This window comes from Sarcophilus harrisii, chromosome 5 (genome assembly GCF_902635505.1).
Source record: "Sarcophilus harrisii chromosome 5, mSarHar1.11, whole genome shotgun sequence".
NCBI lineage: Eukaryota > Metazoa > Chordata > Mammalia > Dasyuromorphia > Dasyuridae > Sarcophilus > Sarcophilus harrisii.
The window spans coordinates 208,639,799-208,665,714 of NC_045430.1; the positions used below are offsets into that span (position 1 = coordinate 208,639,799).

Sequence of the window (25,916 nt, forward strand, 5' to 3'; positions counted from 1 at the left end):
GCAAGAAAAGCAATAACAAACAAAATATCCTGTATTGGGACTATGAATATCCTGAAATAGAGGTTATGTGGGGGTGTGCAGTTCCCCCAAGGATATTAACGACACAGTGGCAGAAATTTAGAGCAATCAAAATACCCTTTTCTTTTACATATCTTGCACACACCCAGTTATTTTCAACCTGTCTCCCCATTTGAATGTAAGGTCCTTGAGGGCAGGGACTATTATTGGCCCCCCTCCAGTTTTTGTCCTTAGCACTTAGCACTTGATGAATGTTTAATAAATAAGAGAGGGAAAGTAATTTCAGATTTGGACTTGTTCAACAGAAATAACAAGATTTTCTTAGTTTGATATCTAATGACAAGAAGAAACTATCCTATACTTATCAGAACCCTTTCCCCTATAACTTGGTATAATGTTATTGAAAATCATCCCATGCTACATAAGGATAGATGGCATCTGAGCTTATATCCATAAAAAAGTGAGAGGGAAAGAGAAAAACTATAAAATTTTCCTTTGCTTCTGTGTTCTGGGGTTTCAGCTATTAGAGCTTCCTCTTTGACTTCAATGAGTAATATCCTAACAAAGGAAGTCCAGCTGGTGTGCTGGTGTCCAGAACTAGTGGAGAAATCAAGTCTTATTTATACATAACAATTTAGCCAACAATTCTTAAAGCTAGGGAGCATGGGAGTTCCGTAGCAAGCCTGTCCATGGAACAGTTAATATAATTCAGTAATGAACTGAGATGTAAAGATGAAGCTGAAAGGCAATCTCTTTATCTCTCTGGGTCTCAGTTTTCTCATCTGTAAAATGAAAGCCTGGCACATGTGAAGGAACTAATAAATGCTTTTTCATTCATTCATTCATATAATTTGAGTAAGGTCTCATGAGGTTCCTTCCAGCTCTAAATGGATGATTCTATGCTCTGCAAATATGCAGGATCATAAGGCACAATTTGTTCTAGAGCATATGGAAATTGTGATATTCAGTCAATTCAACAATGGATATGCATGCGCCATAGCAAAATGACTAATCTTTCTTGCTACACAAGGCAAGTAAGGTCACTTCTGCAAGGGCCAGTGTTCTGGTAATAATATCCCTAAGCTTCCCACTTTACCTAATACCTCCCACCCCCATATACATACACAAGCATGAATAACCACAGCCTAGGATCCTGTTATAAGAAAGAGAAAAATATTCACATAAAAAATGAAAAAGAGTTCCAAAATTCCCCCCCAATGCCACTGTTTGTGAAACACTGGATTTAGAACCACATACTATAATTACTGTAGACCAATAACTAGATAGTTACTAAACTAGTGATTTCATATCTTCAGGAAGTAATTTCAGATCTTCAGACCTCAATTTATCTGTTTTTCCATTAATAAAACAAACACATTCCCATGAATATGTTAATATATTATATATTATTACATCATGTATGATAACATAATATATATAAAATAGTATATATCAATAATATCTATAATTATATATATATGCAATATATACACATGTATATGAGAGAGGATCAGTGAAACAGTGGTACTAAAGCACTTAAAACTTCTTCAGAAGTGGTATATTACTTCCATTAATTTCCTAGAATTGTTGTGCTGTAGAGGGTCTCAAATCTGCAATAGGGATTGCAGTGTGTCTTTATGTATTGTAAACAAACATTATTCAAGCCATCAGCAGCAGGTTAAAAGAATTGCTGATCAAATCCAAGAGCATAAATTTCAGTCCATCAGAGTACACAAAATCAATTGCGATCAATTCTACTTTATTACATTCCATAAACATTGACTGAATATTTACTATGTGCAAGTCACTGTGCTAAGCTTAGAGGATACCATACAATGACAAAACAGAACGGTTCCTCTCCTCTATGGAGAGAGTATGATACATCAACAGAGAAGTAAATGCACAGAACATACTAAAAATAATTCGGAGTGAAGAGAGAGAGAATTCAATATCAGAGCTGTAGGGGATGCTAGCTACCACCTAGTCTAATCTTCCAATTGGAGGAAACTCAAACTGAGAGAAGTTCAATGGAATGTCTCTATATTTGCATCCCACCCTTTCCACATCTGACATTGGGAACAACAATCAAATCTACATGAGAATCTTGGAAAGTATATACAATTTTCCTACAACTCAACTAACCATTCTGTGGCAACGCTAATAATATGTTTCTCTATTGGATATAAGTCTCTTAAAAATTGTTTTTTTTTTAAATTTAAAAAAGAGCTTAACACAGTGCCTGGCACATGTGAAGGAACTAATAAATGCTTTTTTCATTCATTCATTCATATAATTTGAGTAAGGTCTCATGGCTAATAAGTGGCCTGGATTCTGTGAGGTTCCAATTTTCCTGACTGTTCCTTCCCAGTCACACCTTCACTTAATCAAAGTGTCACAAATGGTCAGAGGTGACCATGCACTCCAGAGAAGCACATTATCCATAGGAAGGAATGATGGCATTGGAGGAGGTTCTCAGTTTAGTAAAGGAAATCTTCCGTGAGGGAGGAAAGGAGCAATTTTTCATATTAAAACATTCTTCCAGCATTACATTCACCACAGCACTCCTACACAGCAATGTTTTGCTTCATCCTAAAGGAGTCAGAGATACAATATGTGGGCTTTGCTTCTTTCTCTAAGCAGTGTGGCAGTTATCAAACAAAGTAAAGCACAGACTGGCTAAACACAGGGTGTGCAATCCCCTCTATCGTGAAAAGGCAAAAATAGATTTTTGCACAGCTTGGTGCTGCCTCCATACACTCAAAATCATCTGGGGGCACTGAGTAAGAGTGAACATCCATCCACTCCTAAGTGTATTCAGGCTGCCTGATACAAACTCATAAATCTTAGAGTTGCATCTTCCCATCAAATAGAGTTTGCCAACCGTGCCTTCAGGATTGAAAGATTATCAGGTGCAGCAATAGAAAATTCATAACTACCAGATTGGATGTAAACTTTGTCCAACACTATCTCGTTTCACCTTTTCAGAGTAAATTCCCTGGAAGTAAGGCTATGAACTAATTCTGGAGGGGGGGGTGAGGGAGAGAGAGAGAGAGAGAGAGAGAGAGAGAGAGAGAGAGAGAGAGAGAAAGAAAAGGAGAAGCAAGGAGACATTCTGAGAGAGAGAGACAGAGATAGAAACAGAGAGAGAGAGAGAGAAGAACAAGAAAAAGAAGAAGAAGAGAAATAGAGAGACATTCTGATACCTAAAGCATTTCTCTTTCTCAATGAGCCAAAGTGCAAGCTTAATTACTAAATATAGAATAGGGGTTCTTGGCAGAATTCTGGATGGAACTTTGAACATTTGACACTTTAAAATGCAACTGGTAAAATAAGCTGAATAGTAATCGAGGAGCAGAAATTCAGCCTCACACGGAAATGCAAATGCTTCATTTCTCAACTCTACATCTGATGGGGGAAAATTACAGAGAGTGGGAATCACTCTGAGAGAAAGGACCTGTCATTCTAAAATTTTGCCAAAAGAAAGATCAAACTTAAAGTGACTAAAAAATACCTCTTTGCACCTTTAAGGAACAATTAGAACAAAGCAGCATATTGCCTAAGCAAAAACACAAAGGATGGAGAGGAATTTTTAGGGTGTTATGGAGGAGTAATTAGTAGTAATAGGGCAAATTAAGGAATAAATGGGCACTGAAATAGAAAAATAATCCCTAAAATGAGTTCATTATGATATGCTGAGAAAGGATAAAGGCCAATTATCTTACATTATTGGATAAAGTACTAGGAAACATATCAGAAAGTGACAAATTTCTGTTGAGTGGGGCTTGATCATTTATTGAATGCCAAGTTTGTTTTTACTATTGAAACTGGCACCCTAACAAAATTTATATTGTGGTTTCATTACAGATTATTTAAAGGAAAATTATTTCCTCCATAATTTCTTTTCTAACTTATTATATTTACAATCTCATACATTTTCAGTGCATTGTAAAATTAAATATGGTTTAGAAGAAACCAATCACATGCTTATTGCATAATTATAATATATTTTATAATATAGCATGATTGTTATAATATAAAATAATATAACATAATACTAGCAATTAACACAGAAAAAGTATCTAATGATTTGTATTACTAGTTTGATTTTATATTAATATTCCATTCATCTTCCAATAAAGTCCTCTTCTGAAGTCTCATTGTGTCATGGAGGTAATACAGAACTCATGAAACCTATGAAAAATGTAGCAGAATTTCTACCATCTGAAAAATTGTAAATAACCACAAAGATGGGCTGCCATCTGAAGACTAGCCTAGCTAAGACCAGAGAGGCTCATTACCAGAATGTTGGGCATGGGAGATAAATTTGCGGGATTACTACAGTTGATAATATTTTCTCTTCCATTTGTTTTCCACCCATCTAGACTTATTCAAATGCAATCTCCTCAAAGAAAGGAACTGGCTGACTTTTATAAAGGTATTTGAATCCTCAGTGCCTAGCAGTGAGCCTGACACACATAGGTGCTTAATGAATGTTTGTGAAAATTGATTGACTGATTGACTCTAGTCCGTGATGAGGGTTACTGTATGTTTTAGTTGAGGGAATTCCCATATCAAGGAAGACTGGATCTTTTGAAAGATAGAAGTGAGTCTCCTATCTATGAAAAAGATATCTGATTAAAAATGCTCTGGGAAAAAGAATGACAATAACTCACTTTTTAAAATGTGCAGAGAACATCTGTTACAACAACCCTGTGAGGTGGACAGTAAAAATATTATCATCCCCAAACTATAGATAAGGAGACCAAAACCAAGAAAATTTAAGTGACTTGTCCAAGATGACATGGCCAATGAGGGACATTGTTAGCACTCAGGCTGATTCATTTATTCCAGATTTGGTATTCCTTTCACTTTGCCACAAGGTCTAGATTTGCATTTAGAAATGTATAGAGACACAAACACAAATAGAGGACCATGTATGTTGTTGTTCTTTCCTTTTTAGTCACATCCAACTCTTTGTGCCCCCACTTTAGGTTTTCTTGGCAAAGACATTAATAAGAGAGGTTTGTCATTTCCTTCTCCAGCTCATTTTATAGATAGAAGAACTGAGGCAAATTTAGGATTAAGTGACTTATCTGGAGTCAGACAGCTAGTAAGTATTGGAGGCCAGGTTTGAACTTAAGATGATGAATATTCTGGACTCCAGGCTCATTATTCTATTTATTGCTCCATCTAGCTGCCCCAATGTAGATGTATATATTATATATATTGTCAAGAAGGCTCCCAATATCAAAGTATGCTTTATAAAATTATCATAGCCACCATTTATATAGTGTTTTAAAATTTTCAAAGTGATACATATGTATGTGTATATGTATGTATAAAAGTATATGTGTGTATATATATTACATATATGTATATATATATATATATAAAATCTCATTAGATTTTCACAACAATCCTATGATATTGATACAATAGACATTTTATAAACAAGGAAAACAAGGGCCCTGAGCCTCCAAGAGAATTGCTCACACTTAGGTTGTCTGCCTCTGATTCCTGCTTACTCTATGTCCCTCCGAGTCCAATTTCTAAGTCTAATTTTTTTCTACTAACCCCCACTCCATACTTAATACATAAAACAAAAAAACAAAAAATACATGACAAAATTCCTGTTTTTAAAATTAACATGTAAGTGAGAGAAGAACAGAAATTCCCACAGAAACCAAAATAGAGTAGATTTCTTAGGTGACCTTATCCCTAAACTAAACCAGAGAAGGACTCCATTCCTACAATAGAGTTGTAAGTGCTCTGCCCCATATAATTTTTAATGACTCAAGCAATGTGTCCTCCATCACTTCTCCTGGGATACTATTTCACAGTCTAATAAGCTTTACAGTGAAGAATAATGTAATGCTTTGATAACTTTTTATTTTAACGGATGGACATCTCACACACATGCACACAGAGTAAAATCCAAATGTTTCTTTATAGTTATTTCTAAGATCAGGTTCAGAGAGCTGCCATCAGGGCTGGTATTGATCATATACCTTAGGCCAGAGGTGGCAACTCAGGACTCCTTCTCCTCCACACTCTTGATGTATAAACAAGCCTCTATATAACTAGAAACCTATCCTTTCACATTAAAACTATTTGACAGAATCATTTTATCTCCACAGAATTGGTAAATGGACCAAAACAGCTTTAACACAAATAAAATTGACATAACAACACTGGTGGAATTTTCCAATCTCATGTTTCTTCAAAACAATCCTGGAAAACTATGTTAAAAAATGAGCCTAGATAAGTCAAAGTTATGTTCTATGATTTCTTTATATCCAGAATAGTCTAGACATAAGAAGTCCCTTTCTTCCTTCTAGCTATCCCGATACTCCAGGGTCCATCTTCTACATTCTAAAGATTTCCCTGACTATTACAGGCCACAGTGCTACCTTAAATTCTCTTAAAATTTATTGCTTTTATAGTCAGTCATAAAAACATTAGTACTAAATTATGTGCTGAATGAGAGAAATGGAGACTAGACCTGTGATTTTATTGTTATCTAAATTCCAGATGAGGAAACCCTTTCTATCAAAGTGTGCTTGTATCTTATTGGCAACTTTCAGGCTTAGAGATTTGCCTAGAACAGGGAGTCCATAATTGATTTTATCCAGGATCACATAGACAGTATGTACAAGGTAGAATTTGAAATCAGGTCTTTCTGACTCTGAGGCAAGCTCTTTGTTCACTATATATCATGTCAACTTTCTAGTCATTTTATTTTTTAAACCTAAGTAGGTATCTACCACCTATATGCCCTGCTCTCAGAATCAGCACAGTATTCAGGTTTCTGTAAATAAAGAATCAGAATCTACACAAATAATAGGACATTCTGGGGGAAATTAGTCAAAAGACAATTGAGTTTATTCACTGCTCCAACTGTGGGAACAGTTTAGTAGAAACAGAACTGACCTTTGAACCTAAAGTTCTTTTGCCCCAGACTTGCCATCAACTGTGGATTTAATTTTTGGCAAATTACTTAAACTCTTTGGTCCTCAGTTTTCCTTGTGGGTAAAAATGAAGATATTGGATTATCTCCAAGGACATTTGCAATGCAAGGATTTCACACAGACACAGACACATTTGAATGAATAGTCACTGTCATAGATAATCTACTTCTGCTACTTTTAAAAATTAAACACTCTAGAGTTATCTTAGGAATCTTGTATTCCCTATCCCGGTTCTGGACATTTTCACTGGCTGTTCCTCATGGATTTCTTTCCCTCCTCATTTCAGCCATCTGGTTTCTATGGCTTTTTTCAAATTTCAGTTAAAGCCCTAATTTCTGTGAGAATTCTTTCCTGTCCTTCCTTCTACTTAGTACCATTCCTCTTAAGCTGAATTTATCTTATCTATATCTTGATTGTATTTAGTAGTTTACATGTTGTTTCTCCCAGTAAACTGTAAGATTCTTGAGAGTAGGGACTGGATTTTACCATTTTTTTGTAGCCTCAGTGCTTAGCACAGTGCCTGGCACAGAGGAGATGCTTAATAAATCTGTCAACTTGACTTGCCTACCTAATTTAATGTTAGAAAGAGTTCCTGCACATATTCAACATATATCAGATCACTTGTCAACTGGGGGAAGGGATGGGGAGAAGGAAGGGAAAAAGATTAGAACACAGGGTCTTGTATGAATAAATGTTAAAAATTATCCATGTATATATTTTGAAAACAAAAAGCTTTAATTTAAAAAAAAATGAAAGAATTCCTATTCATATTCTTGCTCTAACTTCTTGTGTTAGAGAAAGAAATCATTCTACTCATCTTTACTTTAAATAAAGATGGGGGGGGGAAAGCAGTTGATCAAATTAAAAAAAAACATAGGCAGTTGACATCTTCCAACATACTTTTAAAAAATTTTGTTTTATTCTGAACTTAAGAAATAAAATAAGAATTTCCATAACATAGTAGAATAGAAAAACAACATGATTATATATGAAACTGATAATCTATTTTGTACAACTTTCTATTATTTTTAAATGCAGGATTGAGTTATGTAATTTTCTTTTCCCCTCTTTTTTCTTCTTCCCCCAAATTAGACATTACATACAACTTTGTGTGTATGTATGTGTGTTCTATACTTCTATTTATCACTTCTTTTTTTCTGGATGCAGATAGCATCTCCCTTCACATGCTCTTTTTAAGTTAATTGGAGTTTTTATAATAGTCAAAATGACTTAGTCAACTCAAGGTCATTCTTGACACAATGTATTTTTTCTTCATCATAAAAATATATTTTACTTAGGTTTCTAGAATAATCTCTCAGACATCAATTGAAATAGAAAAAGTTTGGCTTCAGAGAGAGACAGAAACAAAAGAGAGAGAAAGGAAATTAATATCTCTAATTAGATGCACAGCATCTGTAGGACTGCCAGCTGACAATGTAAAATGTCCCTGCCAGAGACCTTTGTGAGTTCAATACAAGAATGAATACACACTGTATTTCTCTAGTTTTCTTCTCCGATGACTTAATGTACAATTAAGTTCTAAGATTCCCAAAGGATCGGTGATGCTAGGAAGCCCATGGATTCAACTTGACCCCCATGAATAAGGTTAAACTCTCAAAGTCCCACAGGCTTTTGCTTCTCTCCTTTTCTGTTTCCGGTTCAGGCTACTTAAAAGATGCCAAGTTAATAAAGAAAGAGATCATCTACCCTTTCCATGGCTGTGTGTGTCATTGAACAGAGTGTGAACAGTATTTTTCCATGAAAAATTCTTACCCCTTTCCTATTCTTTTGTATCCCCCACAAGCACTGTGAACTCTCTCCTTCAAAAGTATCAAAAGTATATATCAAAAGTATTGGGTAAAAGACCTTAGGAATTAGCAAATTACATAATCTTGAACTGAGTTCTAGATAGTTCATATCAAAATTATACTTTTTTTTCCTATGGTTTGAGAAGAAATCAAATTGATGGAGTCCTATCACTCAACAAATATTTATTAAGCACATCATACTTGTGAGGCATATTACCTGGTGGTCCCAATCTGCTCCCTGAGGCTCAATTACCATCTTGACGCAGATGATTCTCAGATGTATGTAGCTAGCCCTAGTAGCCCTTAGGATCTAGTAATGCTTCACCAAGGGGCTTTCAAACATCTTTAACTGGCTATCCCATAGGCTTCTCAAATTCAACATGTCTAAAACAAAATTCATATCTTTCTCCAAAACTGTATCTGTTACCAATTTCCCCATTACTATCAAAAGTACCACCATTGTACCAGTGCCCTGGGAGTTTTCAGGCCTGGATTCTAGAGTCATCCTCAATTCCATATTCTCATGTACTCCACATTTTAAATCTATTTCCAAATCTTGTCTTATTCACTTTTACAAAATCTCTAATAAGCATGTCCTTTTTCAGGGTCCCATGAGTACCATTCTAAATCAGGTGTTCATTACCTCTCACTTGGGACCACTACAACAATTATGTAACATTCCATTTAGTTGCCAATTCTCCTAAATGATTCTTCTTCCCTTCCCTCTACCCTAGCTCCAGTAGTTCCCTATTGTCTCCATAATCAAATATAATTTCTGTGCTTGACATTTAAACTCTCCATAATCTGACCCTTTCTCACCTTCCGATCTTCCTTTTTCCTCACACTTTACTCCTCTCCATATATTCTATGGTCAGGCCACATTGGCCAGTGTGATGTTCCTTGAACACAACACTCTGTCTCCCAGCTCCATACCTTTGCACAGACTGTCTTTCATGCTGTCAGTTCTCTGCTCCTCACTCTCATTCTTAACTTTCCTCCTTTTTTCTCCCAGACTTTGCTCAAATCTTACTTCCTACAGAAGGGCCTTTTCCCTACTCCTTGTGAAAGTGTCTTTGCCTCTCAGATTCCCTTCCAAATCTGCATAAACCTCATACATCAATAGTGATTATCTTGTTATCTTCCCTTTAAAGTGTACCTCTTTGAGGGAAGGGACTGTTTTTCCTTTTTTTGTATATAGTTCTCCTAGGTATATGGATACCTAGCACATAATAGGCAATGAATTAGTGATGGTTAACTGACATTGTCAGGGAAAAAAAATTATGTACTCCTGTCCTCACATAGCTTATAGTACAAAAAAAACTATACAGATCCAGAGTACAACAAATTAGAACTAAATTCAAAGAAAGAAAGTCTACTTTGCTCTTGGTGATTAATGGACTTCAAAGAGAAGTTAGATTTTTGCCAAGCATTGAATAATATATTGAATTTGGACCAACGAAGAAGGAGAAGGACATTTAAAGCAAGAGGAATAATATGACTGAAGCTTCTATTATTTAGTTAACCTTGGGCAAGTCAAATATGGACCTAAGTTTCCTCAACTGAAAGTGGAGAGGGCTTGACTCAATACTGTCCAATTCAACAACCATTTATTTAATGCCTACTATAAGGGACAGTTAGATGGCACATGGATGGAGTGCTGGGCCTAGAGTCAGGAAAAATTATCTTCCTGAGTTCAGCCTGGCTTCAAACATTTATTATCCGTGTGGCTCTGGGCAAGTCAATCCTATTTGCCTCAGTTTTTTTATCTGTAAAATGAGCTGGAGAAGTAAATGGCAACCACTCCAGTTTCTCTGCCAAGAAAACCCCAAATGGAGCCAAGAGAAAGGGGACACAATTGAAATACTCAAACAATAACAAGGGGAAGTCTTTGTAATTCTGGTTTTTGGCACATACTAGCTGTGGAACATGAGTCAACTCACTCAACTTCTCAGTGCCTAATACTGTGAAGTGCATTGGAAGAGGTCACTTTGCTCTTCCCGAGTCAAACACATGGAGAAATCACAAGTTCAAACCAGAAATAAGCGTGGCATGGCATTATACTTGGTTCTAGAGCTATGAAGACCAAATATGACCTAGTCTCTGTTTATAAGTTTATATTTATTTGGGGATCAGGTGTTCAATAAATTCTTTAAATTTTACAAAAGTAAGATGTACACATAAGTAGCTATGATATAAAATTCATCATCCTAAGTACATCAGAACGATGCAAACAAAATGTCACAGTAATTCAGAGGAAGAAAAGAGATCAAGGCAGTATGGCTCACATTGGAGGGAACATGGGATTTGGAATCAAAAGATCTGGTTTCAAAACCTGGTTTGGCTATGTCCTTGGATTGGTCTCATCCATCTGGACTGTAATTTCCTATAAAATAAAGGTAAAAAGGTAGAAAAAAAAGAAGGTACATTTTTGGGGGATGGTGAGTAGACTAATTTGTCTAGAACAAAGATTTTGTTTGGAAGAAAGCTAGAAGATTAGATTGAAATAGTACAATGGTGTCTAGGTTGCAGAGGGCCTGGATGCCACACAAAGAAATTGGAACTTGGTCTTGTTAACACTGAAAATTTATTGAAATTTTTGTACAAGGAAACTATATGATCAAAATACTTTTTAGAATAATATGGGTGAAACGTGAAGTGACTACAATTGTGTGCTATGTGGCCTCTAGCAACTGGGAGACCAGTTAAAAAGTAATGTATGAAGTAATAAGAAACTGAACTGAGATAGAGGTAGTGGAAATGGAAAGAAAGATCTTGTCACCATTTGTCCATCAATAAATCAATAAACATTTGTTAAGTACCATAATGTACCAAACACTATTTCAGACACTGCAGAGATAGATAGAAAGTGAAACAATACCTCTTCTCATTTTATCAGAGAAGACAAAAAGTACCTACGTAAATATAGAGAAGAGAAATATAATGAAAATAAATACAAGAAAATTAAGGGAGGCGAGCACTAGCAGTTGAGGAAAGCCTTGATCTTTCAATAAAGGATGAGATTATAAGAGGTTAAAAGGAAATACATGGAGAATACCCAGTGCAAAAGCAGGAGACGGTAGATAGAGCGCAATGTGTTCTAATCAGAGAAACTAGCTTGGCTATACTGTCCACTATGGGAAATGGGGTTATACTTACTTACTTAACTTACACACACACACACACACACAGAGGTTGGAAATATAGAGGGATGTTTCATTAGAAATGCTTTAAAAGATAAACAAAATAGTACATATTTTAATCCTACAAATTCCATAAGGAATCACTGGATTTTGGTGCATAGGGGAAATAATATGGTCAGATTTATCCTTGAGGAAAATCATATTAGCAGCTATGTGAAGGATGGCCTTAAATCATGGGAGATTTGAGGTAGCATGAATACACATACACACACACACAATTCTTCTGCTAAAGAGAATTTTTTTCCCATGTAGATGAACTATTCATTATTTATTCTTCTTTGTACATTTATTGATAAAGTCCGTTTTCTCTCTAGTTAATTAAGTGGGTGGAATATCCTAAGATAAATTAGAAAATATCCATGCATTGATTACATTTAGTAATAGGAGACATAATCACTTATTTTAGGCACCAGAGACAATTGTTCCTATAAAGAAAATGAGCTGGTTTAAATGACTTCTTAATAATTATGTATTTTCTATATGACAAGCAAGAGGGTAGTATGAAAAGAATACTAGAGATGGAAGTGCTAGGAATTGAATTCAAATCCTGACCTTGATGATTCCTAGCTATATGACCATAAGCAAACCATGGAACATTTTTGACCCTCAGTCTTCTCGACTGCCTCAAAGGATTATTGTAAGCTTAAATGAGACAATATGTATTTTATATATATATATATATATATATATATATATATATATATATACACATATCTATGTCTACATATATATACTATACAACATATTAATATAATATACATATATAAATAGTGCAAGTTATAAACTTCATATAAACTTTGCTCATTATTATTTTAGCACTGTGTTAGAACTGGGAAAAAAATCATACAAGACAACATCTTTTTTTGCAACAAGCTAAAGATTTCATTGTCAAATAAGATGGCAACATAAAAGCATAAATAAGAAAAAGTAGCATATGCTAAATTCCTAACTGGTGATGCAGAACATATTACCCTTCCTTCCTGCATTAATTCTTTCAACAAATATTAAGTGTGGACTCACTATGTGCTCCTCCTTCAATAAGATACTGCAAGATATTCAAGTGTGTAAGATCTATGTTCACTGAGCAAGGGAGAGAGAAAAACTCTCTGACCCAGTACACTTTGAGAAGCTGGAAGGTGAGCACAACTTAGGCTATTTCTTAGATAATCAAATAAAGGAGAGGAAACTGTCTACTGAGAAAGAGAGCCTTAACAGAGAACTTTTCAGCATCCCCATGAACTCTGCTAACACTTTTTACTAGCTCTAATTCATTTCCATGCTCCCTTTAGTATATTATTCATCAAAGAGTCTTTCCCTCCTAGATTTCCATGGGGTCTAAGACTATGTCTCATTCATTTTTGCATCTCCCTCATCTATTGATGTGGTGCTTTGTACTTAGTAGGTATTCAATAACAAATTCCTGATATTGAATATAATTTTGTGCTTTATGTCTTCTGTTTTCATGACCTTAGTACCTTAATGCTTCATGATACGCGCGCACACACACACACACACACACACACACACACACACAAACACACACACACACACATACCAGTATTACTATTACATTGGAAAGTTAGGGAGGAGCTGTCTGCTCTCTAATTATCAAAATATTATTTTATCTAAAGTGACACAATTGTCTCCCAAAGTAAATACTCATTTTTATTATATGCACTATATTATCTCTACTTTCACACACACACACACACACACACACACACACACATATCCAAGAAAACATAGTTTTCATGTGACTTCTTTCTCCTCAGTTCAGAAGCATGAATAACACCCACATATTTGTTTGTACTTTTCCTGTATGAATCAATGTCTGCTTTTTAAATGCTTGCTATGGACATTTCCATTTTCAGAAAACAAAGTTTCTAAGGACCAATTGTTCCATCCCAAATCACTGTCTCTGGAGCACAAAACTATATGCTGATTATAAGGTGAGAAAACTGCATCATTAACATTATCATTTCCCAGGAGAAAACAAAATTAAAAGCAAATCATTTCTCTATAGATAGAGGAGGAAAAAATGGAAAAGGTATTACATTTGGAAGTAGAGAGGAAAGCATTGTCATCCTCAGAAAGCTTTTTTTCCCCTGATGACACAGTTGTCCCCAAAAGTTAGAACCAGTTTTTATTATCTGCAGTATATCACTTCTACTCTAGTATTTTGGCATTTGCAAGAGATTTGAAATTCGTGGGTGTAAGATGAAAATTCACATCTAGAACAATTGAACTACACAGAATAAGAAAATATGAAAAGAATAAAAATATATTCTCACATTAAGAGTTTGAATGTGAAATGTTCAAGGTCAAAAATATATTTTTAAACACAGGAATTTTTTAGTTCTTTTCTTACATCTCTATACCCTGGAGTGGGTTAAATTATTAGTACTGTTTTTTTTTTCTCTCCTTAGAGCTGGATGAAGAGAGCTGATAAAGGAAGCATAATAGGACAGAAACATGTGAGGCAGTTTAGCTTTGTATGAGACAACACCCAATTCAATTAACCACCTTAATTTATGATATAACCTGGATTCTATTTCCACCCACTCCAGACCTTCTTGTCTTTCCATGTAAACCTACACTTGGGATATATGAAAGTCTAAATCTAGGAATATTATTCTATTATTTGCTGAATTCAGCTGCCTAGTACAAAGAATAAACACAAAATAATGAGATTCGTTTCTTATAGGTTCAATCCAGTCTCTACTTTTGATGAAGATTCTAATTATAGACACAAATTGATAGTAATTAAAAAAACATGCAGTTTCTGGCATCCATTGCTTATCAACATTTTTTTGTATTTTTATTTGTATTTTGTAATTGTTATCAAACTGCAGAATGCCATTTTATATTTGGGCCAATGCTGAGGTTTTCCCAAACACAATAATAATTCACATTTTAAAAAGCTTGGCCTGATGATAAAATTATGAAATTTATTTAGTCAAAGACATAGTTGCTGACCACTGACTGCTCTCTCTTTCTCTCCCTCCATTCTTTCCTCCCTCCTCCCTCTCTCTTTTTATATATATACATACATACATAAATACACACACACACATACACAGATATATACACACACCATGTATATATATATATATATATATATATATATATATATATATATAAGGCCTATTACAATATTAAACAAGAATATTTTAAAAGTTGCCTCTCACTATTGCCACCTTCCTAGTTCAACAGGATCTCTTCTTCCTTAACAGTATTGCTTTGACACAGACACATCTTGCCCAGACTAAATATGGGTCATTTGACCTTTCTTTAGACTAAAATGAATCTGCTTTTTCCTCATTCTCAATAGTTCTCCAATGTATTTTTCCACATTCTCATCTTAATATTAAAGAAAGCCCAATGAACATGTTAATATTTTCAGCAACAAAAACTCAGGATTGCTGACTAGTGAAAAGGAGGAATATAAACTATCTAACCTCACAGGCCAATCCATATGCCACCCAACAAAGCAAAAAATAGATTGTTATATAATTCATATATATATATATATACATACATGTATATTTCTATATACACAGTACTTATCTAAGATACAAAACCCTGTTTGAATTTCAAATTACTTTATCACTAAAATTATCTCACTTTTATTAGGCACTGAAGGTCCTCCATGACTTGCTTTTAACCTTTCCCAAATTTCCCTCATTTGTCTAAGTCATTGGTTCTCAAAGTGTGGTCCACAGAATCCTTGGGTCTCTGAGATCTTTTCAAATTCAAAATTAATTTTTTAATTTCCAATATGGTAAATAAATGTGAATGTAACTCACATAAAAACATCTTTGGAAAGATCCTCAATAATTTCTAGTAGCACAAAGATACTGAGAACAACAGTTTGAGGACCACTGGAAATCCTCCAAGCAAGACAGATCTTGTCTAGTACTTGGCTGCCTCAGCTCACCACTTAAACATTACTTTTCCTCCCCTTTCTCTGAATACCAACATCACTCAAGGCCTTGATCCAGTCCTACTTCCTCTGTGAATCTCAATCAGTCTAACCCACAATAATCTAGTAATATTTTCCCTTTGAACTTTCACCCTATATAAATTTACCATATGAATTGTTCATTTGGTAGTCAGTAAATATTGCCTCACATTGTTAATTATCTGGTTATGTGTATCTTGTCTTTCTGTCTAGAGTGTAAGTTCCTTAGAGGCAAAGACTATATTTTATCCTTCTCTGGATCCTCAGAACTTAAGCATGGTATCTTAAATTTAGTCAATGGGAAGTAACATGGAAGAGTGGAAAGGAGATTAAGTTAGAGGAGCAGTTTTCAAATCTCAGCTTTGCCACTTATTCCTTGTCTTTCTTATATTCTGTGGATCTCAGTTTCTTCATTTGTAATATAGGGGGATGCACTGCATGATAAGTTCCTTCCTAGCTCTAAAGTCTGTGAATGAGAATTTAATAAATATTTGCTGATTAGTTCATTAATATCCTTGAAGTGAATGCTACTTTTAAATATTGAAACATTCAGGAAAAGGGAAAACAGACCATATTATTTTAGGTTTTGAAAATAGAGCTTTCTAAGACATTAGTTATGACTGCTTTAGAAAAATGTTCTTTTAGCACTTTTGTGAGGAACCAGGAAACAGGACTACTAGAAAATTACTTTCTAGGTTAGTTCCACAAAATAGCACTCCATAGCTCCCAGAGCTGTTTGAGGTTCCAGGCTCCTTATATCTCAAACACGAACCAAGTACCAAGGACAGCTTATCAAATATTTGCAGTGGCCACTCTCTGAGGGTGTCCTTGACTCCAGTAGTCATAGCCAGCCCCCTCCCATAAAAGAATATGAAAATACAAGAGACATTTTAGAATTCATTCTTTCCATAAGCCAAGATTAGGAAAGAGGTAAAAAGAGGAGAAAGAATATGTCAGGTACTGGAGAGATGAGAGTAACAGAAAACTCCAAAACAACCATGGTTTTGTGGGAAACACTCAATGTAGTGTTTCATTGTGAGATCAGGATGGACGTCCAGCTCCGAGGACATTCAGTGAGTCCATTCTCTGGCTTTTGAAAAAAGTGTCTCCTGGCTGGCATTTGGAAACCACTTTTGTCACTCTGACCCTTTCTGGTTTGAGTGTGTAATTGGCTTTACTGAGGCTTTTTCTCTTTTTAATATCCAACTTCAATGTTCCTTTGAGGATCAAGCCATTATCCTTCATTCTAGCACCTTTTATAATTTCTTACTTTCTTTTATGTCTGGTGTATACATTATGTTAAAAGTCAGGCATTAGTATTTTCTGACAGGCTGCTGCTCCATGTATTTCACCCCTGATAATTACATTACATATAACATTTACTGTGTTATAATGTAGCCAGAGAGCCCAATGGAGTATAATGCATTTTTCAAAAAGTTATTTAAGTAGATGGATAAGTCGATTGTGAGTTACAGGATGGACATTTCCTATCTCTTTTTCTCTGCACTCCACTAGAATATGATCCACAGAGATTATGCATGAGTTTCCATGAGTAGGAGTAGGGCTAGATAGAACACTTGTTTCAACTACTATGGCAAGTATTATGCATGCATGCATGCATATATACATATACACACATAGATACATATACATTTGTCACAGACCTCCTTTTCTCTGCCTCTTCACCAGTACATGCATATTGACTCTAAAGCTAAAGAATGCTCTCATTAAGCATTGTAGTGATTCTTCATATGGAGCACGAGAGATTCCTCTTAGGGCTTAGGATTCCTCTGGGGGGATAAATTTCACTCCCTAACCCTCAAGTTGCATAATGTTGAATGAGAATGGAAAGAAAGAACAAGTTGAGTAGGTCTAGGTTCTTAGCAGTAGTGACACATTTTATGGCTCCATTATACTTATTGAAGTATATTTTTTTGGTGTTATCTCATTTTTATCTTTCTTCTCTCAAACATCCCTCTTCTGTTCCATTTCATTTGATCTTATCCCTTTTTCTCACCTTTTCCCTTCCCAAATACTGGCATTTCTTTAAACCCTTCTTCTCTATAGTTTATGCTTGTCATCCAGAATCTATCTAAATACAGACTGTCATAGGATAAATGCTTTGTTGAATAGTACTTTGCTCCCCATACCAAGTATAGACCATCTTATAGAATCAGTTCCAAATACCAGCTCCAAAACTGCTTTGACTTTCCAGGGAATTCTTCAGAATGAGGTGATATTATACTTGCTCACAGATATGTGTGCATAGGTAGGTTTTACATAGCTATGTCTATATAAATGTATATGTACATCCATATACCTATCGACACATATATGCATTGAACATGTATACCTATATGAGTGAAAGAGAAAGAATTGGCTGAGAGAGATCGGGGTAGCACATTATAATAGAGATCAAATATAAGACTACATGGAGATAAAAACATATGATGACTATTAGCCAGAAAGAAGACCAGAGAGAACCAGAACACAGATTGGCCATTTTTTATTTTCCTTTGTGAAGAAGGCATATACTAGTTGGATCTACTTAAGCAGGTATCACTAAAGAACTCAATTTTAGCTTCTCATAGAATCCCCAAATTTCAAAGTTATGAGGAAGATGACAATTATCTTGGTTCTGTGATAATACTTGCCATCTAAGGATCAGCCTAGGCCAGAATGTGGAAAGGCTTATCATCATGTTGGCCACAAAGTCATGAATTTTTCAGCAACTCTAAGACTTCTGGCTCTGTGGTGGAAGGGTTATGATATGCTTCAAGGGAGAATAATTAATGATGAATCCATACTAATGAAAAATCATGGATGCTTGATATATTGAAACAAGAAATTATAAAAAGGACATCTAGTTCTAGATAACCTATCCTGCAGAAGTCCCCTCTAAAGCATGTCTTCAATTAGGTACCTATAGCCTACCATATCAAATCTAAATTCCTCTTCTTTGCTTTGAAGCTCTTCTATGATATGTCACGTTGTTTCAGTAGTGACTGACTCTTAGTGATCCCACTTGGCAAAGATACTGTAGTAGTTTGCCATTTCCTTCTCCAGCTCATTTTACAGATGGAAAAACCGAGGAAAACAATATTAAGTGACTTGTCTAGGGTCACACAGCTGTCTGAGGTCAGATTTGAATTTAGGCAGATGAATCTGACTTTCAGGTCTGGTGCTGTCTCTACTGAATGGACATGCAGTATTAAAATTAAAATCTGATCTGTCATCTAAGATCCATCTCAAGTCAGATTTTTTTTCTTGAAGTCTTCACTAATTTCTCCAGTCATTACATGTAAAAGAACTTACATCTTATGGAATTTACAATCTATACCATATAAAATAGGAGCCAATTACTTATTAAGTTATACTGACTTCTATTACTTTATATGTATTAGCTTATTTGATGGCAGGAACCAAAGCAGGCTTCTGCTTCTGTCCTGCTTGGATTTCCTCCACAGTGCCTAGCAAACAATCATGTATGTGTTCAACAGAAAGTAATGAAATATTATTAAGCTGAAAGATAAAGATCATGGACAATAGGGCAACTCCTCTCCAGAGGCAAGCTAACCAGGAAAATGTTTCATATTAACACCACTCAACCAGTGCCATATAAATAACAATCACTTTCTCCTCAGAAATTATTTTCATTTAGGTCATTTTTTACAAACTGTGATTCTCTCCACCAAAATTTTAATTTAAGTAATAATAAAAAATGGCCCTACTGACACCAGAAATACTGGAAAGGGAGCAACTTCTTTTGAATTTGGGCCTCTCAAACTTTTATGTATTGGTACTGCAATCCCTTGGGAGTCTCCAAATGCCTTGCTGAGTAATCTGTTATTTTAAATTAAGCCAATGACATTCTGTGAACTTGAACTGTGAACTGACATTAGAGAGGCAACATGTTCTGTAACTTTTGTTTTTTAATACTTGTTTGGAAATCTTTCAAGACTATAGAGTTCTACAGAGAAAGAATTTAGGCCTCATGGAAACTATTCCTTACTGAAACATGTTAAATGGGCAAAACTGTAGAATGTTCATGCAGTCCACGTATTTGGGAACTGCATACTTGAGTACTGAAGACTGATGAGGAAAATATGTGACAAATGGGTGTCATTAAGAAAAACTAGATTCATGAATGAAAAGGTATTTGGAAGAGTCAATTGAGCTTGTTCATAAATCTGCAAACAACGCTCTTCCTTCTCCCCCAAATATTGATGATTCTAAATATGATTTTAAATCAAATGAACATACATGAATATATAAAAGTTTCTCCTCAGTACACAGGGAAAGCACACTGCACTCTTATGTCACTTCTCCATCAAAGGTAAGAATTTGGGGCTCTCTCCCTCAAATGGTGATCTCAAAGCCTCTGCATATCATACTTTTTTCAATTTGTAATTATGTATCAAGCAATCAATCAATAAGTACTGAATATTGACTATGTGAAGGCACAGTGGTAAGTACTGTGGGGGACACAAAGATGCGTAATATGATTTCTGGCCTCAGACTGCTACCAATCTATTTGGGGAAATAATAATTCAGGCATTCCTGGAAAATTAACACGGCAATTCAATATATAGTAAGTATCAAATGAGTGGTATGACTAAAAATTTTTTTGCTCATCTGCTACTTATGCAAAAAAGGTATTATTTCAAGTAGTTGAAAAGAAATGGTTCATTAAAATTATTTTGACATATTTTCTTCATTTTTAGGATGAATATGTTTTATTCTTGTTGGATCTCAAAACTATCTGAAGAGTTTTTCAAGATTTTTCAAAGGAAGGAAGAAAGGAGGAAGGAAGAAAAGCCATCCTAAGATAAATGTACTATTGAAATGGAATAGGCATTCATAGAGAACTGATAGTAAGTCTAATAGAAAGTCTAATGGAAATTAACTTTTGTTTTCTAATTCAATCAAGGGCATCCCAACTCTACATGCCACACATTTTCCTGATTACCAGTGAAATGCCAGAAGATTAAAATCACTTGGAAAAAAAGGAAGGTTCTCTTAATTCAAAGCCCAGGATACAAAGTGAACCTGTGACATGACATCTCTTTGTACAGCCCAGCATTCCCTCATGCAGAGGTTAGAAGTCAGGGTGCATTTGGAATCACAAATACATCAGCCTGAGCCAATGGAGCATCCCTAAATAGCAGCAATCACCATGCACACTGTCATTACATTAATAATCACTTGCTAATGGGAGCAGTGACAACCAAGATGTGCACTTAGAGGCTCTGTTTACAGGCGGTCCCCAAAGCCTGAATGCCTGCTTTTCTGTGGGTTAGGTTCCAAAGGCCTCAAAGTACACCAGAAAAATCTGCTCGGTATTGTGAAATAAACCATCAAAAGAGGACTGGCTGAAAATTCCTCAGGAGTTTCTGCCCTAATGTCATGGATGGAAGAGTGGACTAGTAGAATACTAAATTGCTGTTCAAAGATGATCAAAGCATCAGAGTAAAGGGAGTAACATTAAAAAAAAAATAGTGGAGAAAAAGAAAGCAAATCTCTTTAATAACCAACTGCTCTATTTTTGGCAGTTTTTGCTAATCACCACACATCAAAATAGAATAAAACAGGATAAAATGTGAAATCCACACTACATATACAAAATATGGGACCAATTTGTGCCTTTCTGTTAGTCATATCTTATAAATCTATGTATGTACAATGCAGATATAGTCACACATTAAGATAATTTGAAGAAAATGTTTTAGCAGAAGTAAATGAACAAAAATATCTTACATGCACAGATGAGGTATAAATGTAATCACAAGTACAAGTATTTGTTCTTCTTTAGAAGAAAAAATGGACTTTTTTGAAAACACTAGGGAGAAGTAGTAAAGCTCTTCTGCATTCCTGCAGCTAAGAAATAGTCATATTCATAAAAGTTCCAGATTTTCTGAAGGTTAATACATCCAGCTATTTCAAATTTCATCAAATTAAGCTTTGACAGGCTATCTGACAGGACTGGGTGTCTTGTTAAGTGTCAAAAGGATAAAGCTCTGTCAAAAAGAATCTGGTTTTTAAATGGGGAAATGAAACAAAGAAATAACCAAAAAATATTTTATAAATTGTGGCTCTGTCTATTTAACTGAAGCTAAATGGCTTGTTTAAAAAGAAGGAACAGCTACCTTTCCACCCAATAGCATTTTAGGGAATCAGTAGACTGCCTAATTTGAAAACAAGAGCACAACCTTATCACACATTGCTCTGAAACAATTATGTTTAAGAAATTGCTACTCTTCAGCTATGGTTGGGAAATGTTGCCTCAGTGTCACTATGCCTGAAAGCCCCATACTACGAATTACGTGGATTGCATGGATATTACACGGACTGTGAATGGCTTCAATGGGAGTTGCCTAGTCAGATTTGCATTGTAACTCCTGATACAGATGTAGAGCAGATACAATGTCAACAGACTAAGTTGCCTCCCAGCTCCCACCACAAAGAGTCTTGTGAGGACAATAATACTTGTGCGGTTTTGGCGGTAACAAGGTTCCTTCTTTCTGATTCATATGCACCAGGAATGGAACTGAACTCCCCTTGAGGGGCAGGAAAGATAAAGAAGAGAGAATGGAACTTGAACCCCAAAGTGTCACAACTTTTCTATAGATGAATAATTCCTTTCTCAATTTTATCATCCTGCACAAGACACAGTAGAGAACATCTATATCTTTAAAAGGTAACATCTTTGGTAATGACATTTGCATATGACTCCTGCCAGGTTTAGAACCCAAGATGTCATTTTAAAACTACTTTAATCTTTAATTTTTCTTTTCCTTTAACCATTAAGAAAATTAACGCTACTTCCCCGTCAGTTAACAAAATGGAGCAGAGATTCAAACTTCAATTTTGATTGTAAGCCAGGTGAGGGTTCTGCTTGTGCCTGACCATTATTACATTTTTCTTATTGTGTTAGCTAAATTTTAAAATGAAGTAAAAAAATGAAGCATTAAGATTAGGATGGGGAGCTCTTTTTAAAAGCTTATGGAAAGTGAAAAAATCTGATTTTTAAAAAAATTACATCTTTGAAAAGCTTTACAGGCAAGGCGGATTAACTGGCTCTATCTATGAGAGTCAGATCAGATATACATATTTTAATCAGTATATAACACTTTTGATTTAAAAATAGACATTGTCTACCTGTCTCCCACAAATTGTTTCTTTTTTAAATAAAAGGGCCTCTCGCATTTTGCTCAGTTGGCTCTTAAAAAGTAATAAACAATGAAACTTTCTTATCTTTTATAAAAACAGAAGGAAGGCTATTCTCTGCTCTAGAGGGTTAAAAAAGAACAACACCAGCACTAATATTTTACACATAATATTCATTTAGATAAACATCCAATTTTAATTCAACTTGTTCTCTATAGAGATTTTAGTTCTAACCAAAACTAAGAATATGAGCAGGAAGGCCTTAAAATGATGCCATTCTAAAATATCTGAGACTCTATAGATTTCTAAATATTATAAAGGGAAGTTGTGTGGGGATAAGTGATAGGGGAAGGTGTTTATCAATCTGGAATGAGGTAAAGCACACATTTCATTTATTGTCTGGATTACAGATTCTTATTAAACAAACCAGAGCTCATTATAAAATCAACATCAACTTAACCACCATGCCCCCAGGAGGAATGGCAAAAAGGTCACTCCAAGAAATTCAAACAATTTTCCTGCTGGAAGGGCACGATTTTAATTACAGATACTATTAATTAGAGCTGTCACTTGGAAGATTTTTTTCTGTTAATTATCACAAACTCAGCTTTAAATATGCATTTTTTTAACCTGCATTTTTTAAATTAGGCATTTCTGCATGCATGTTCAATCTTTCCATTTCATCAATTTTTGATATTTGCATTTCAAAATATATCAAAGGATGCTATGCCTCTTAAAAACGATACATCAGTATGATCTCTATCTCCCATATAGAACAAAATTGGTATGATATTTTATTTATGTATTGACATTATTTGAGCCCTGGAAGACTTGGCTTCCTATATTGATGATTTTTCTCAATGAAATTTCTTAATGAATCCTATCTCTTTATGTGACATTTTTAAGGCTTTTTTTTTCCTAAAGTGATTTTTTTTTTTTTGCTTTGAACTAAAGCTGAGAGTCAATTGAAATGGCATTTCCTACATTTGCAATCTTGACTCCTTTATAGAAAATAATTCAATGATTATGCTTGTAACTATCTTAGAAGGATCTCTAGTTTTATAAAAAACAATAGCAAGGATAAAAATTTTAAAATAAAAAGGAAATTTATCCTGTAGATACATTGAGAGAAATGTCATACACTCAAATACTTGCATGAATAAACACACATGCATATATATATCTTTGTGTTGAAAATGACATATCAGCTCCCATGTGACATGCACGGATTTCGATTGGCCTATAGGGCTATAGACTCATTTGTAAGAAATACATTTTAGAGCAATATGAGTATTCCATCTAAGGAGGAGTTGCTGGAGGCGGGAAGGGGAGGGTCCTTTCTGAAGAAGGAAAGTAGCACCTTGATTATATTTTTCATAGTAATCTTTACCAATTGATATCCAGCTTGATTATGATGATGGAGTTATAATTAATGAGTTCATAATTGGGAACTATTTAAAAGGACTCTTGCTCCTAAAGTCACCTAATGAAACAAAGCCTAAAATGTGAAGGAGGGAAAAATACACATGTATATGCATTTCACTGAAACTTTAAAAAATGCTGATAAAGCAAATTACTTTTCCAAATGGGTAAATATCCTAATTATATTTTATACAAAAATAAAACAAATGTCCTGAGATGCAACTATTTTGAGCATAAGCTTCATATTTGTATTCCTAGATTTACAGAGTTGAACACACATTTTCAATAAAGATCATTATTAATCACGAAATTTGTGTGGCAAAGCCTCCAAAAAAACATAGTGGGTTTTTTGTTTAATACCCAATTGTTCTAAATCTGTCTTTTTCATATTCCCATTGGTTACTGATTTATTTCACAGATTTGCCTGTAATATTTCTGTATTACTCTCACACAGCTGCTACCATTGTTCTCATGGAGAATTCTTGGTTTACCTCCCATCTATCAGCATTATATTTCACTTTATTCGAATAATGGCAGAAGGTGGCAACAGATCGGGTCAAAAGATCTTTTCATAGAAGACCCAGAGGAAGTTGATGATTTAAGAGACATCTTCAAATATCTACATGACCAATTTATCATGCATCTCTGGCACTTTTCATTAATAGTGGCCAAACTAAGAAAGATTATAGATAATACATAATTCATGGATTGTATTTTTTTCACATTTCTAATTAGCAACTAGCTTTCACAGCTAACAGAATACCCAAGAACAAGCATAAGATTAATATAGAGCAGTAAAGCTGTAGTTATAATATATTTACATGAATACTAATGAGAAATTTCATATTGTTGTCATCAAAGAAACTAAACTACAAATACAGAAACAATTGCTGAGAGTGAACAAGGAACTTAAACCACTCAACTAATATGTTTAAGTGACTGATAAATTTAAAATGTATAAGAAAAAAAAATCTTTTCTTACCTGGTAAGCAGCAGTGGCATCAGAGCCTGAATCAGTTCCTAGTGCTGAAAGCTTCTCCTTCAGCTTGTGATGAGAACTATGGCGGAGGCAATAGAGGACCCCTGAAGCTAGGAGGACCCCAATGATGCAAGCAATAGAGATCAGGGTGAGAATGATGAATTTAGTAGAGTCTTCTTGCTCTACTCCATGAGGCAAAAGCTTTACTTTGCTTTTCTGCAGAAAAAAAGAGAAGGGAAAAGTTTATCAATACTTAGTAAATCATGACTTCTTAAAAGTAGCGAGGAAAAAAAAAAGTTTAAAATTCAAAGGAAAGTTGAATTTGGATACAATGCAGAGCTACCAGTAAAATGCAATGGGAGCCAGGGGAGGTGTAGATTCAAACCAAAAAAT

At 34.9% G+C, this 25,916-nt stretch overlaps 1 protein-coding gene across 1 annotated transcript in view; it reads right to left on the reverse strand.

Annotated features, from left to right (window-relative positions):
- PTPRN2 (protein tyrosine phosphatase receptor type N2) overlaps positions 1-25,916 on the reverse strand; it is a 1,447,381-nt gene that overhangs the window by 148,972 nt on the left and 1,272,493 nt on the right. Inside the window, exon 13 of the mRNA XM_031937732.1 lies at positions 25,527-25,739. Coding sequence (XP_031793592.1) covers positions 25,527-25,739 — 213 coding nt within the window. The remainder of the gene's footprint in view (positions 1-25,526; positions 25,740-25,916) is intronic.